General features: G+C 36.5%; 1 protein-coding gene across 1 annotated transcript; it reads left to right on the top strand.

Moving 5' to 3' along the window:
* Positions 1–7,646: 7,646 nt before the first annotated feature.
* On the top strand, positions 7,647–9,089 carry LOC145040698 (uncharacterized). Its single transcript, XM_078988606.1, has one exon. It carries the CDS (start codon positions 7,647–7,649, stop codon positions 9,087–9,089), a length of 1,443 nt encoding a protein of 480 aa, XP_078844732.1.
* The last annotated feature ends 8,594 nt before the right edge of the window (positions 9,090–17,683 follow it).

Here is a 17,683-nt window from a genome sequence, read left to right as displayed (position 1 = left end):
AATATGCTAGATTCTAACATTCTATGCAATGATTCTTTCGTAATGTCACTGCACCAAAGTCACAAAGACTATTGCCAATGATATTACAAAATCTTCTATCGGAGATTGTTACAAGACAATTCCTTAGATATGATGTCTCTCACTTTAAGTACATTCCTTTGAACATCCTTTTGCATAAAAGTTTCTAATCTAGACATAGATTTTCAATATTCAATTCCTAATATGGACACACATCCATATTTTCCATATGACAACTCATTCTTAATAGAATCTTTTCTATTCATAATAATGTTGATATGGTCCATCCAATACCATGCTTCCTACTACTCACAAGTAACCAATCCTCATCGAACTTTGGATTGTCCTTTGATAGTTGTTTAATTATTTTAGTCAAAACCAATTCTAGTCCCTTTTCCCTCTAAATGCGCTAGACATTTGGAAAATTTTAGAATGGTCAAACATTAAAGCATTTGCAATCGATCCTATACCCGAAGCGTATGGGACACGATGCATAATGTTTTATTTTCTATGTTCTCAAAATTCGAATTGTGAAGAGGAATGCCGTAATCATAATCGAAGATTTTAAGAACACACTATTGACTAAATTTGTCAACATTTCTCAACCTAATCATTTAGATTTGAAATGAAGCATAATATTCTCTCCCTTAATTATAGCAAAACAACTATTCCATCCTTACAACTTTGCAAAGAATGACTCTTATTTTCTATAATTAATATTGCCAACTTGCAATACTTGCCTTAATAATCATACAATCATAACATTTATGCTCCCACTATCATTATGATTATTATAAAACATAACACTTATGCTCCCACTAGCTTTGACATGTATTCATAAACATCTTAACTTTCATAAAAATAATACTTATTGAATTTCTTAAGTCAATGTTTCTAATACTCAATGCTTTTGATAATCTTTTATCAAGGCTTCTCGAACTTATACACCTTTGTCTTAGATAGTTCATATGTGTGTCTAAACAATTAAGACTAATTTCCAAACCTCACAATTCAAATTATGGAAAGGGATACCGTAACCATAATCGAATTCGAGAATGCAATTTTACAATCACTATCTTCTTAAAATCTTTCTTAGTGAAAGCATTTCCTCACAATCATTTTCATGAAGGAGGAAATCTTATGACACTTAGATTTAAATGGTGTATTTGTTCCTATCCATGTGAATTTGTTAAAACCAAAGTTTACGACAAATTCAAACTCATATGGATTGAACTTTCTTAATCTTGATTTCTTGCCTTATGGTAGCACAGCTGCCCACCACGTCTTCCAAGTAGTTAAGCAACTCACTTTTTCCTATCAATGTACCTTTCATTGATCAAGGTGCCTTGCCTTTTATGCGTTTAAAATGAGAACTCATAGAACTCTCATGCATAATTAACTCAATTGGAACCAACACAGAAACAAAATAATGTCCACACGATATGTTGTAAACCTCAACTCGTGTGCTAGTGATGATCGATAAGGTTTATTTGATTTGTTCTTGAAACCTTTCAAGACCATTAAGACTCCCACTGACTCCTTGACATATAAGATTCTCTTGTCAATAACCATTTCTTGACAAAACAAATATTCAAGAGTTAGTGTAGTTTTTATCAAAATACTTCATAAAATGGTCCTAATTGGTCTTTGTCTTATCCAAGACATCACAACTTTCCACATTTGATGAATGTTATAAGCCTTCTTAATACTTTTCACTCATTGTCACAGTCTTAACTCTAAGACTTGTTTTGGAACGAAGTATGATTGAATTCTTGATTTAACCATTTCCTCAATTCTTGATTCCTTTATTTAGACATACAATTGTACTAATACTCACTTAGAGGATCAATTAAGATATGGTTCTTAATCATAAAGACCTATCATAAAGCATAAAAGGTACTCTCCCTTCTTCTTAGAATGAAGAAACTTTTATCTTTCTGCCTACTTGATTCTTATTCGTTCTGCTATTGATTTAAACCTTTTTAATCAATTCCGAATTATACTTAATCTTATAAGTATAATCATATTTATTAAACCTTTAGTAAATCATGACGAATATCTTTGTTACTTTTATGGTGGACTTGATCAACACGCAACTTTGTGTACTCAATCTCCTAGTCCTTGACTTGACACTTTGTCAACGAATTAGTCTAATTTCCAAATATGAAATTTCTCATTCATCATGCAACCAAGTTGCGTGATTCCAAATTTCTGTCCAATTGAAATTTTGGTGATGAGAAACTCTCCATATTTGGTAAATTCTCGACTTTTTCCATAAGAATCATATCCATTTGTTGAAAAAAATATTCAAACATCAATTTTCATAACGATTTCATTGCAAGGAAGTAAACAAATAAATAAGTCAAACCAAAATTTATTTTATTTATAAAAGCAGCGGAAAACATTTGTCCTTACAATGCAAAATCCATTGAAAACTATGTATTTCAAAAAGAAAATTTCTAACAACTCTATCATAACTATCTAAGCTCAAAATCTAATCTTCAAGTCCATGCGATCAAGATCCATTTCTTGTGATTAGATTCATCTTGCTCTTTCACCAAGCTTCCTTTCTTTTCACTGATCCTGCAAAAACATTCAAATGCAATCTTATCACATCATGTATTTTGAATCAATGAATAGGAACTTAACGGAGTTAGATAGTGGATTTTACCTGAAGCGCAGCCATACACTTTGACTCTCCCATCTTCTGGACTCTTCAGGCTCTTTGGGCAGACTTGTATCCAACGCCCTTTCTTTTGGCAGCAAACGCAGGTCGGTTCTCCTAGAACATCCTCAGAATCATGGTCGGTTGACTTTCCCAACAAATATGCTCCATTGCTTCGCCAAATCATTTCTGATTCAGCAGCAATGAGCATGTAAGTTAGGTCAATGAGGTTGTCGTCATGATCCATCATATAATACTTTCTTTTGAACTCATTATATGATTCAGGAAGCGACTGCAAAACCCAATTTACAGCCAACTCATTCAGGAATGACACACCCAACATTATCAACCTATCGATGTGTGATTTCATTCCTAAAACGTGGGCACACACGGATTTACCATCTTCATGTTTCATTTCCAATAGGGCCTTAGTGATATTGAACCTTTCAATTCTTCGATCTTGTGGGTTAGGGAGAACAATTTGAGGAGGTGGAGGAAGTGAAGCATGATTTCTTGTTCCTCGATCAAATCGTGGAATACCATCTTCGTGTGGAATTCTTGTTCCACGGGATTTGGGAAGACCATAGTTGTCAAACTTTGACATCTACAAAACGGGAGAAAACAAATTCAAGTTAGTTGATTGATTGATTGAGTCCTTAGTAAATCACCCAAATGAGATACTAAGGCTAGGACCCAACACAATACGCTACAACCTAGAAAAGGGATGCCGTAATCTAGTTGCAGAATATTTGAAGGTAAGTGAATGGCGATTCACTAATTTCCACCATGAAAAACGAAAAAGAAATTTAAGTTTTAAATTTATGAAAACTCCTAGATCCTTTGAGATTCATTGAACATTTCAATGGCATGTTTAAATCTCGATATGCCCCTCTTGTTTGTGACTGGGATGCCAAGGATCACAAAGCGGGTGTGAATAACCATGCAAACTTACATGGTGCCCTCACACGTTACAGTCACCTATTCGATGTGCTGGTAAACCACACACGCTCCACCGAACTATGACAAACATTGAGTCACCCTTTGCTACCTTTACTTAGAACCATTTAGTGTGCCGGTAAACCACACACGCTCCACTAACGTCTTCGCAAGGGTACAAAGTGTAATTTCATGGAATTGCATCAATTCACTTTGCCTAAGTAACTAAGATTGGGAATTTGAAAACATTTAGTTACTTTGTATTTCATTATACTTATAATGGAAGGTTTCGTTCTATCCTACCCGTTCGGATAACGACCCTCCACTAGTCAAGAGTGCGGTGGGTAAGAGTGGATACCCATTCAATCGCCATTTTATAGGCAATTTCCTTAAACACCCCTTATAGACCAGCTTCGTGAATAAGGCCTACTAACGGTAAGACTGACTTTTACTCATACATATATACAATGTTAGACTTTTAATGTTATATATAGTATAGGGTGCATTTTACACTTTTAAAATACTAGGTGGTCAAATTTAACAATTATACTTTTAATTCAATTAAATTGTAAACTTAAAGTTTTATGGATTTATTAAACCTCTTGTAATTATCCTCATTAATTAATTAATAAAACCATAAGGGTGTGAATTGAACTTTTCAAAACATTACTAGGGTTTTAGAATTTAACATTCCTAATTAAACTTTTAATCAACTTTTAAATTCCAAAACTTGAGGGCAAGTTTTTGAAACATTTCAAAACATTAGGGTTAGAATTTAAATATACATACAAATTAAACTATTAATCAAAATTTAAATTCCAAAACTTGAGGGCAAGTTTTGAAACCTTTTTCAAAACATTAGGGTTTTGACTATTTAAATTTCAAAACTACAAAACTTTTGGGTTCAAATTTAAACTATAAAACCTAAGCAAAATATGAAACTTTTCATAGCAGCAAGGATCAAATAACAAATAATTCAAATTAACATTTAATCACATAATTATCCATATTTGATTTATTTAATGATTTCTTGCAAAAACAATTTATCAATTTACTCAAAATAATTAATCAATTATCTCATAAGGAAACAATTATCTTATTAATTGATAAATATCTTCAATTAGATCAAAATTATAGTCAAATATATCATATAATCGGATTAATATTGATCTAGCATGATAAGGTAACTATCCATAAGCAAAAGCAACAAGAAAACCCGAGATACCCTCCATCTGACGATTTGACTCGTCGAGTTAGGCTTGGACTCGTGGTTTTCTTCGGAGTAGGATCCTTAGCTCTTATCTCCAAGGGCAAAACTATAGTTGAAGAAGAAGCAGAGTCGGATCTTTACGAGTGTGATCTGACTAATGAAGAGTACGCTTTGATGGTGTCTAACCCCAAACGGTTTGCTAGAAAGAAGTTCCCTGCCACCAAGAACCAAAACTAGCAAGGAAGCTACAGTTTAAAAAAAGTGAAAGAGTAAATTAAAAGCACCCCATAGAAAGAATAAAATTTTGAAACGTGACAATTTGAAAATTTGATTTATTTGCAACGTGACAATTTGAAAATTTTGAAACGAAGGAACAATTTTTGTTTAATTGCTAAACGTCTTTATACCAATATTACACAGTTGCATTTAGATTGTGAGATTGGCACAAAGATCACAAAATGATTTTGCCTTTCCTTGAATTGAAGGAAGACGAAATAGACGCTGAATGCTATAACTGTGAATCAAGTGTCTCATCAGAGGAAACCTCTGATGCCTACAGAATTGGTCTGGACAAAATTGTGTCATTTATTAAGTCCAAAGACCACAAGGACATGCTCAAAAACTTATTAGATGAAAATGAAAAATTGAAAATGAAGACCGAAACTATACAGAAATTTGATTCATCGAGTTCCAAGTTGAGTCAGATAACAAGATCAATGTAGAAAATACTTCTGAATTTGATGAGGACAGTGACATGAGTGAAATATCTGTAGAGGAAGAGGTTGACTGTTCTGAATTTGTTAAGACCGAACCCGAACCAACGAAAGTCCTTATACATGAAAATTTTGTTGAGTTCGCTCGTTTGTCAAAAGACAAGATCAAAGGTATGAAAGAGAAGGCGGTGGTATACCAAAGGGTACAAACTGTACCAAATCAAGTGTACACTACCACTGGAGTCACCATGAGCCAAACAACTAAACTAATAGCCTTGGTCAACGAAGACAATGCCGATGGCTGTGACGATCACTTATGGTCGACACCAATTGATAACACAGATGAAACATTTGGATTATCAGAACGAACGTCTTGGAGGGTGAAATGTCGTTACGTTGCAGAACCAGTAAATAAGCCATCAAGTTTCAAGAAAGGAAGCACAAGCGGTACTAAGAAGGTTCAAAGCGAAACCAAAATTACAAGTGAATCTCACGCTAAAAGAAGTGAAACTCATGCAAGGAAACCGAAACCTAATGTGAATATTCACAAATCATCTAAACAACTTGCAGAGCGAAAGCGTCAACGAAACAGGAGATATCAGAAAAATCTTAATGAGAGGAAGTAGTTTTGGCAATTCCAAAACTCCAACTATGTGCCTAAAGAAAAGGCTTCCAGTCAGAGAGCGAATGTAAAGTTGCAAGCGAACCCCAAAGAGTGTTCACATTGTCATTCCTGTGCTTCACAAAAACGAAAGGGGAGTCTCGCTCACAGGTCATCATCACCAACAAAGTACATCGAGAAACACAATTCACCTCACTCTCCACCAAATAAAACTCCTATCAAGGATGTTAAAGGGAAGGGAAAGCTCGTCTCAGATTCTAAAGTTCCAACAAAGAAGACGACTACTAACCTTAGAAAAGATAAGAAGGCATTCGTTGAGAATCAACCTACAGAAAAATTAACTGATTCAAGCAAAACGAATAATAAAATTAAAGTTTTCACCATTAAAAGGAAAAACAAAACCACTTTAGAAAACCTAATGTATTTGGTTGATCCTGCTATTACTTTTCCTTGTTCTGTAAAAGGCTCACGAGGACCCAAGCAACTTTGGGTTCCTAAATCTGCTTGAATTTTCAGGTAGTATGTGACGAGAAATTTGACAATGAATAGTACATTGATAGTGGATGCTCACGTCACATGACAGGGAGGAAGGATGAGCTGAGGGAGTTTTGGGCTCTCAAAGATAGTGGATGTGTCAAGTATGGTAACAACTCTTATGGAAAAATAAAAGGCTACAGGATAATCACAAATGGAGATTTCTCAATCCAAAAGGTGGCTAATGTGGAAGGATTACAACAGAATCTAATTAGTGTTTCGCAATTGGTTGTGGGGACCGTAGTGATGGTTTCGTTCGATAACGAATGATCAGAGATCATAGAGAAGAAAACAAAAGTTGTTTTACTAAAATCACAGCGAAAAGGGGAGATGTATCCCTTGAACTTGAATCCGATAAGAGGAAAGCCTGGTATTTGCCTGTTAACTAAAGCTCATTCTAATTATAGTTAGTTATGGCATAGAAGACTCTCGCATCTCAACTTTAAAGATATCAATAAGATCGCCCTTAGTGATCATGTGTGAGGTCTTCCCCTCTTCAAGTTCAATAAGGATCATCTATGTGCTGCGTGCGAAATGGGGAAGCAAAGCCGAAAGAGTCATCCAACTCTTGTAAACACAAAAATCATTGAACCCCTTGAATTGCTTCACATAGATCTTTGTGGACCTTCGACAATTGAGAATGTCGGTGGTAGTAAGTATATCCTTGTTATTGTCGATGACTTTTTACAATTTACCTGGGTATTTTTTCTTAAATAGAAATCAGAGGCAAATCCTAAACTCAACCTCTTTATCAAGCAAGAGGAAGTTCAGTTGCGAAAGCTGGTTCGCAACATTAGAAGCGACAATGGGCTCGAATTTAAAAACAATGAGTTTGAAGAATTCTTAACTGAAAAGGGAGTAACTCATAGATTTTTTGATCCCTACACTCCACAACAGAATGACATAGTTAAAAGATGAAACTGATCCGTATGTGAAGCAGCCGGAACCATGCTCAGTTTCACGTACTTACCTTTGTATTTCTGGGTTGATGCTATAGCCACAACTTGCTACAATAAGAAGCGATCGTTTCTTAATAAGCGATTTTCTCTTACTCCATATGAAATTTTAAATAATCGCAAACCTAACGTCAAGTTTTTCCATGTCTTTGGTTCCAAATGTTTCATCTTCAATTCCAAGGAAAACCGAAACAAGTCCGATGTGAAAGCAGAAGAAGGTATCTTTATGGGTTATTTACTAACCTCCAAGGAATATAGGGTTCTTAACAAACGATCAAAGAAAATAGAAGAAACCTATTATGTCACATTTGATGATCACTATGTGAAGAAGCTTCAATCAACCGAAAATCCATTGGAAGAGATCTTTTCTAAAATACGTCAAGACGTAGTTCCTATATCCAATCTGTTTGAGGAGTACATGATGCTCTTTGATGAACTCGAAAAGGCCATCAACTCTGAAGCAAAAGCATCAGATAATCAAGTTGATGAGATAAAGAAGATAATCGACGGTGCCACTAAGGAAATGGAAATCGAACCTCTAATCTCAAGCGAACCATCAAAAGAAAGCACTCCACCGCAGGGGGAGCATTCGACAATGGCATACACTCCAGATCCATTTTTCGAGGGAGAGAACCCATCTCCAACAATGGACCACGGAAGTCCACCCGATGGGGAGAATTCTGAGGCAAATGTTGAAAAAATCTCATCATTCAAGGGGGAGAATCACAATACGAATGATGAATCGGATGATCAATCAGAATTCAAAGAAGAAGTCAATGCTGAATTGGATCCTGCCTATGATTCAAACTACCCTCCACTCTATAAATGGACAAGAGACCATCTGAAAACACAAGTGATTGGCGAATCATCTGAGGATGTCCTTACACGCTCTCAAATCAAAGAGAAGCAAACTGCTTTATTCTCTCAAGTGGAATATTGCATGTTTAATTCGTTTGTCTCCAAAATAGAATCAAAAACTGTCAACACCGCACTTGATCATTCTGATTGGGTACATGCTATGCAAGAGGAGCTCAATGAGTTTGAGAGAAACCAGGTTTGGATATTAGTTCCTACACCAAAGGATGCTTCTGTAGTTGGTTTAAAGTGGGTGTTTCACAATAAAATGGATAAAGAAGGCAACATCATAAGGAACAAAGCGAGACTTGTGGTGAAGGGATACTCTCAGGAGGAAGGTATTGGTTATGAGGAAACCTTCTCTCTAGTAGAAAGGTTAGAATCGGTGCGAATCTTTCTGGCATATGCTGCACATAAGAATTTTGAAGTCTTTCACATGGACGTCAAGTGTGATTTCCTGAATGGGGAGTTGGAAGAAACCGTATATGTTGAACAACCTTTAGGTTTCGTGAATGAGAAATATCCTGATCATTGCTACATTATAGACAAAGTAGTTTATGGTCTAAAGCAAGCCCCTTAATACTGATATGAAACTTTAACTTACTTTCTAAAAATGTCTAAATTCAAACAAGGTCCGGTTGACACAACCTTCTTTCGCAAGAAAGAAGGTGACCACTTGATGATTGTTCAAATTTATGTCGATGATATCATCTTCAGTTCCAATAATCCCAACCTAATATCTGAATTCCGAAAGTTGATGGAGACTAAATTTGAGATGATCTCAATAGGTCCAATTAACTTTTTCCTTGTCCTAAACATAAGACAGGGACCAGAATGTATATTCATCAATCAGGAGGCTTACAAAAAGACGTTGCTAGCAAAATTCGGCATGATGGGAGATTCAAAAGTGAAGGTTCCAATGGCTTTCAGAATGAAGCAAACACCCTCTGTGGAAAAACTGGCTGCTAATATGACTCTCTATCAACAAGTGATAGGATCACTAATGTATCTTACAGTCAATAGACTAGATATCATGTTTTTTGTTTGTTATTATGCCAGGGTCCAAGCCAACCCACGCGAACCTCATATGGTGGCTATCAATAATATCTTCAGATACTTGAAGCGAACCTCGTCTCTCGGTATATGGTATCCAACTAAATCGAGATTCTTTGTTCAAGCATTCTCTTATGCTGATCTGGGAGGATGTGGTCTGGACCGAAAGAGCACAACTGGCGGATGTCAATTTCTTGATGGTAAACTCGTCAGCTGGCAGTCCAAGAAGAAAACGTGTGCATCCCTAATTCCGTATCCACTGCCGAAGCTGAATATATAGTCGCAACATCTTGCACCTCACAGGTCATCTGGATTCAAATCCAAATAAGGGACTATGGCCTGAACATGAAGAAAATTCCCATTTACTGTGACTTGGAAAGAGAAATCCATATTTGTCACAACCCAGTGCAGCATTCCAAGACAAAACACATTGCACTGCGATATCACTTTATAAAGGATCATGTAGAAGATGGTAATGTTGAAATTTATTTCGTTTGATCCTCTGATCAATTGGCGGATATATTCAAAAAAGCCTTGCATGAAGCATCCTTCAATATAATACTCCAAGTCTTAGGAATGATGGAAGCTGAATCTGTACTGAAACATCTTTGCTTCCATAAGTATCACGTTCGCTTTCGCCTCATTAAAACTTAATAGGCGAAATAGAGCGAACGCTCGGTCTATTTCGGTTTCGATTTTTTCGGCAACAGAAATGAACCGAACGCTCGGTCTATTTCGCTTCATTTATCAAAAGGAAAACTATCGGTTGTATATTTATGTATCCTTTTGTACTTATTTTTTGTTTCCTTTTTATTTCTATTTCTGAAAAATCCAAAATCAAAAAATATTTTCCCTTTTTGTTTTTACTTCTTTCTATAAAATTCAAAAATACAAAAATAATTTTTTTAAATGTTTTTTTTAAAATTTTATTTATTTATTTATTTTGATTGTTTCTACCAAAATTATCTTATTAAAAGGTTATTGGACGAATTCACATAAAGTTTGGGCAGGTATAAATCTCTTTCTCTTTGTACTAGCTACGTGTCCCTAGAAGCATGTTGTTGCATGTTCTCTAAAGCCTCAATTGGCTTTTCAAGTGAAGCCTTAATGAATCGATATACAAAAATCGTTTCGCCCCAATGAGGTTGCTAAATTCACTTAAGTCATGAGCTACTTTACTCTTCTCATCGTGAGATAAGAGTTTTCTGCTCGGTCACTTTCATATAGCAGAAGTACTTTCAATTCTTTAAAACACCTCACTATTTTTCTCCATCACTTTCGCTTCCATGAATGTAACCCTTGAGACTCTCAGAATTTACCACTGAGGTTTATGGTTACACAACATCTCTGTTAATGATCTTGGCTTCGTTTCACCACGTGCTAAGTGAGACTTGAAATCTAACACCATGAATGAATTAACAGTGAACAATCAAACATTCTAGTATTTCACCCATGATTTGACGAACCGCTTTGGTGGTATGTACCTCAAAATATCTTTTATTTTTGCGAGATCTTCATGAAAAGCTCTAAAACCAAGACATTTCTTCCAAAAAGAACCAATTTTGTTTTGTTTTGAGCTTTCTATTATGTATCACCAAGTCACTGAAGAATGCACAAACCTACTTGATGTTTTTGGCTACACCAGCCACACAAGTACTTCAATCAACCTTCGGTCATATATCAAGTTCCATAGTTCGGTTGAAGCGATAGCCACCCTTTTTAGCCTAACATTGAAAAGATGCCTTTCAATGCTTCTTAACAAGTATTTGATCACACTTCAACAAAAAAACCACACAGACGCTTCTAAGTCTCTCTTGACTTTGAAGGAAGAAATCCATGCCTGGGATCCTCAGTTTTGTGTCTCTAACGACATCACTATTTTCCCACATACACAATTTGCTTTATTTCTTTTCCTTTGGCACACTCTAGCATGAGAATCTCTTAATTTTCCAAAAGTCTTGTTCATGGTACTTATGGCATTTTCAGTTTCGTAGATGTTTACTTGTTCGCTTCCAAAAAGTTAATGACAAGCAAATGAACAATGGGTGTCATATTGTGGAGTGTGGGAACTGAAACGCTGGGAACAAGTTTATGATGAAACGACAAGTTTTGAGGATAAGAATTGAAATAAAAAAGGTGCATGGAAATTAAAACGTCCCTATCATTACGTTGTCTGACAAATTTTTCGCATGAACAGTTGTTAATTGGACTTTTTCAGGCGTTCTTTCAGGGTTGGTCATGCAATCTCCATAATGATTTTCTCTCTCCCGGCGATCGTATAAAAGGGTTTTTTTTTCTCAATACCTTTTCCTCTTCACCACTTACACAAACCTTAGAGCTCTCAAACGGTAAACAACTCTCTAATGTTCATCATCTTCACCAAGTTTCAACAATGGCAGAATCATCTTCGATTCAAGAACACACCGCTCAACCATATTTCCTCACCATCAAACCCAACCAGAACCTGATCATTGATTTGGTGTCGTTCAAATATGACTCCTACATGCTCCAAATTGTTGAATGCCTAAAATACTCACCCATGGTTATTGCTCTTACCAAGGTGAACGTCGTTCAATGTCCCTCCTCTGTCAGGTTTATTCTTCAACAAAATTTGTCAAGGCAAAGGATCGGATTATGTTTGAGATCTTCAAAAAAAAGACTTTCGTCTGTAAAGTTAGGTGTAGCTATCTGTTAGGGATACCTTATGTCGACTCAATGGTGAACCCTGACACGATCACTACTGCCCAGCTGTTCGAGATGTTCTACAACATGGGGTACACTGATGTTCTCACCACAATCATGAAAGTCAAGAAGTCTTGTCTTCCTCCCCAATGGAATGGGTTGCTTACCCTTCTATCTAAAGCCTTTTCTAAACATGTAGCTGGATCTGATGGGGCAAGTAAGGGTTTCATGACCATCCTTTATGGTCTCTATCATGGAAACAACCTCGATTTTGGGTCAATTCTCTGGACACAATTGGTTCAAAGTTTGAACTCTTCATCTTGTCAAACTGAGGTTTCTTATGGGCGATTTTGGACCGTTATTACACAACGGGTGATGGAGAAATTTTAAGCTCCAATCATGGCGGATTCTCTAATGTCTGAAATTGCCACCTTCCATACCTCCAAGATCATTGTGGTTGAACCATCTAAGTTTCCTTTCATTGGTACCATTCCAAAATCCATGTATCAATGTGCTTCACCGGCCAGTACTGTCATCAATGAATACAAGAAGCTTCCAGCTACCGGACCGAGACCGTTAACTCCCGAAATGCGGAAGTCATTGGATTAGGCTGATAAACCAGCCAAACGATGCAAGAAAAAGGATTCCAAGAAGCATGTTTAGGAGGGGGCATCTTCTAAAACCTTCACCCCAAGAAGCGAAAGGGATCAAAAGCAGAACCTTCGGCTCCTAAAAAGCATAAACTAAAGAAGATGGCACACAAGCCGAAAGCTCAATCATCAAGTGATAGCAAATATGTTTCATCTGAGCAGGAGAAGGGGTAAAGCCAGTCGGAGGATTTGGCTCATGATAACTCACCTAAGGTAACACATTATCACACTGTTCCATCTCCACCTCTTTCTCCTCTTCGTTCCTCTATTCCAGTCACGATTGCTCCATGCCCTCCTCCAACCTCCTCTTCAACTCCTACTTCTATACCATTACCCCCACCAATATTCACCGAAACAACCACCACTAAAACTACTACTGGACCTACAGTTCATGTCAACGCATCTGATGCGGGGGCACGAACTTCAGGTGTTGAGACCCCAATTACCTCACATCCATTGTCTCCAACTCACTCTACTAAATTAGACACCATTCTAGGTGGAGATGGTATGGATTTTGATACCTTTCATTACATCCCTACACTGTTCAGAGTGATGATGATGATGACACTCTAGTTACCAAACGACATCTCAAAGCCTTGAACGAGAAGCTTGATACTCTACTCACCTCTTCATCCCAATCCTCCACCACTGCTTACTCGGAAGCTGTAGTGAAAGCTATGCTTGACACCCTTGTTACAAAACATGCAACTAATCTTGCCAAAGTCAACAAAGCAGCTGAAGAATCTACTTCATCTTGTCTCCAAACAACCTAAAAAGTCGATAAACTAATATCTGAGACCAAAACATTCCTTACTGGGATCCATAACGATGCTGCAAACAATGTTGTTAAAGCCAACAATGCTATTGTCAATATCAACGCTTCACTCAGAAAAGAACGTGAGTCTTTTGAGAAGCTTTGGGATGATATTTCTGCTGACAACTCTGTGTTTCAGACGTCCATTTCTTCCACTCTTTCCAAACTCCAAGTTGACTTAGCTATGGAAAATAGGGTGATGGATGAGCTTGCTCGAAAAACCACTTTGCATGAAGTTCAATCTGTTCAACTCACTCAAGCACAGAAGGAGATTGCTAATCTCAAGTCTGAGTGAGCAAGTGTGAAAAGCTATGTTGGTACTATTCATTCTCTTCTGTACAATCCGCTGGAAACTCATGACTCTTTTCTCACCATTTCAACCAGGAGGAATTTGGGTGACAAGTTACGTCCTTCCCTTTCTTTACTTACAAGGATTGAAGGTGTTTCGGAGGTGGATATCACTCCAAAGCAAGGGGGGAGAAGAAAGTCAAGTTCCGCCTCAACAACCTCAACCACCACTAGTTAAACCAAAGGTCGACAATGAACCGAAGGGAAATGAAGATTCGGGTTCAAGTAAGCCAAACAAAGGGAAAAATATTCTTGATGAAGAAGAAGAAGAAGAATCAGTGGAAGATAAATTGAAACGAAAGGCCCGGGATTAAGAGCTTGATGAAAATGCTTGGATTGCGATGGAAGAAGAAGTGAGGGAACAAAACGAAAAAGAAGCCCATGACACTTTCGAAAGTAGAAAAACTCTCTTTCCACTATGGAAGTTGGAAAAATTACTGAAGGAATCCATCGAGTCTCCAAACACTCACTGGCTGGAGCCGATTGTCTCTTTTGATCTGGAGAACTCAAAAGATTCTCAATTCGATATGCCAATTACCAGGAGAGCTTTGTTTTTGATTACTTTAAGCAGATTGCCTCTGTTCCCTCCCTGGATCCAAAGGTTGATAGAGACTTGATTGATTATTATCTTTCCTTCTCATAACCTTAATACTTGACTTGGAGTGCACAGAAAATTACCACTGTCAAGGTAATGAAGCCAGTTAGCACAACGGACTTCGTCAATGTGAACTTTCGAGTCACTCGTGGTTCTGCAGATTCGATCGACGAGTTCTTCCTTGCTGACCTGACGAATCTTAATCCTTATGAATGGAGTGTCTTGACAAACTACTTTTTGACTAATGAGTAGAAATACAAACCCATTCTTGCTCATATCAAGCGAATGTTAGTGTCGTATATACACAAAGTAGCAAAGCTCGATCAGGAAGTTGCCAATGCTTTAAGACGTAAGCCCACTGTAAAACTAGTCGACAAGGTGAGTGATTTGAATAACATGCGTATGGGCCAGATTGACACCGAACATTGGACGGTGATGTTCACTAAAGGATCTAATCCTCCATTGAAGTGCTTGTACGCTTTGCCTGACAAACATTTGTTCTCCACGGTTTGCATTGAACATATTTTGGACATTATGAACAGATGTAAGTTCAATGATGATGCTGTAAAGAAGAACTTCAATGACATGCTTTGGTGGTACATCAAATTTCATCCCACTATTCTTGCTATCATATTAAAGTTGTTTAAAACGATAAAGAAGACAACTATTGCACTCCAATAGTGATCTCTCGCCTCAAAGACAAAAAGGGGGAGAATGTTGGGTATTGAATATTGCGTCATTGGGATTATTAAGTTAATCCATTATAGTCATGGTACTGGGCCTGTCCAGTCCTGTTTTGTTTATTCGGGTTAGAATATAAATGGTGCATGCATGCATCATATTGGATACCTTTTTTGACAATTTCTTTCATCATATTGTAACCCTAACGCAACCTCTACAATAGTAGTTCATCTTAGAGCTCTTCTGAGGTTGTGAATTATTATTCATTCAAATCTGTTTGATTTTTTCTTGTGTTCTCATTTAATTTAGATTCTTGGTTTTCTTGTTAAGAATCTAATTGATCTCAAAGTTCTTTTAGTCTCATCAAAAGTGAATCTAATGATCCTCATTGCTTTAACATTTCTAATTAGCTTATCTTTCTTGTCCTTAGGAACATCCTTTACATCGAGGAACATGATATTTGCATACTTAGCTATATTTTTAGTATAGATTTATATAATTTATTAACTAATTATTTACATTTTATGGAAAAAAGGTACTTAATAATGTTCAAATTGTGTTTTCAGTCCAGAAGGGAAGCTCGAAACCAAAAGGAAGCAGGAGTTACGATCAAAAGCTTGGGAATGGAAGAAAGAAGGAAGATGACTACTCGATGAGTACATACGAAGGTTCACGAAGGTTCATGAAGCTACTCGGCGAGTAGGGATGACTACTCGATGAGTACATACGAAGGTTCACGAAGAAATACGTGAAGTCCTTGTCGCATACAGATTCAACAAAGGGACTCGACGATTCAGTGGGCTACTCGACGAGTAGCCCCTGTTTTGAGATATCTATAAATAGAAGCCAAAAATCCGAATGAAGGATCTCTCTGGCTTTTGGAGAACGTACTTGGCGACTAAGGTACTTGCTGGAGATCAGAAGAACGTGTGAAGAACCCTAATCCTTTAATCTCGAAAGGAATAAGGCAATCTAGTTAATTTTCCACTTTAGTTTTGCATAGAATGATTTTAGGTTTACTTAGATTCGTTTTTAGGTTTTCATACACTGAAATCGTGAACTAAATTAGTTAGTTTCTATTTAGGGAAGACGAATTCGCTCCTATGGTTTGATACACTCTTTTGATTAATTGTTAATTGGTGATTTTGTTAAATTAAGCTTGTTAAGACCCTTTATGCATTAACCATAACTATTTTCTGTTAAGTGCTAAGTAATTAAGCTGCATGAACATATCTTGATTACTTATCTCATATAAATTTATGTGAACACATTGCTACATGCCTAGGAATAATGAATATGAAACTAGGATTAACAAGAGAATGGGTAAATTAGTGTGTGAGCTTGATTGATACACCATCGACAAGAGGTTAATTGAATCACCAATTCAATTAGCTAATTACAAGTCTTATTTAATCCGAATAATTGAACTAGGAGGTTTATTAGTAGTCACTTGATAACTGCTTACATTAATCTATTTTTTAAGGATTGGTAATAACGAATGTGAACCTAATCACCATAATCGGTAACCAATAACAGTTAATCTATTACATTAACATAAAAATTAACCATAGGAGTAAATGAGTTGAACCTAAACAGAAACCCTTTTGATCATTGAATTTAGTTGTTTTTACGTTTTTTCAGCTATTGGTTGATTAGTTAAGTTTTAGTTAAAGTTTCTAGTCTTGCAAAACTAGAGAAAACCCTATTTTCATTACTTGTCTTTTAGATAATATTAGTTATTAGTTTTAATTTTCTGTTTCCTGAGTTCGATACGCTACTTATTTAGCCATACCATAATTGATAGGTCCACTGCCTTCATGTGTTAATTTTATAATTAAAAGTAGGTTTAAAACTAGTTGAGTTTACACACATTAAGTTTTTGCCGCCGTTGTCGGGGAACGGTTCAAAAATTAATTCTAATCTCTAGTTTTATCGATCCTTTGTGTGAGATTTATCTTGCACAAAGTTGTTTCTTAGGTAATTTAGTAATTATGATAAGCTTAATTAATTTTCTATTTCTAGAAGTTAGTAAGTAATGTTTCTGGTTCTGCTTTGAACTCGCCGAGTGCAATCGAAGCGACTCGGCGAGTCCATCGCTGTTACGTAGTTCCATATTTTATTTTATTTTTGTTCTTTTTACGCGTTTTTCTTGTTTTGATTTCAGGTTTACATGACCTGAGGATCCAACATACCTTTTGTCCCTCCATTTGAAGACCTGAAATCCGCACTTAGAAGAAATAAAGATAAAGTAATTGAAGACAATCACCCCCCTGAAGAAATCACCATTCAAAGACCTCAAATCAGTTTTTGGGAAGAAAAAGGACAAGAAAGCAGGTGAGGCCAGCAGTCAA

The sequence above is a fragment of the Lactuca saligna genome, chromosome 4 (genome assembly GCF_052625555.1).
Source record: "Lactuca saligna cultivar CGN05327 chromosome 4, ASM5262555v1, whole genome shotgun sequence".
Classification (NCBI taxonomy): domain Eukaryota; kingdom Viridiplantae; phylum Streptophyta; class Magnoliopsida; order Asterales; family Asteraceae; genus Lactuca; species Lactuca saligna.
This window is presented reverse-complemented; position numbering and strand designations above follow the sequence as displayed.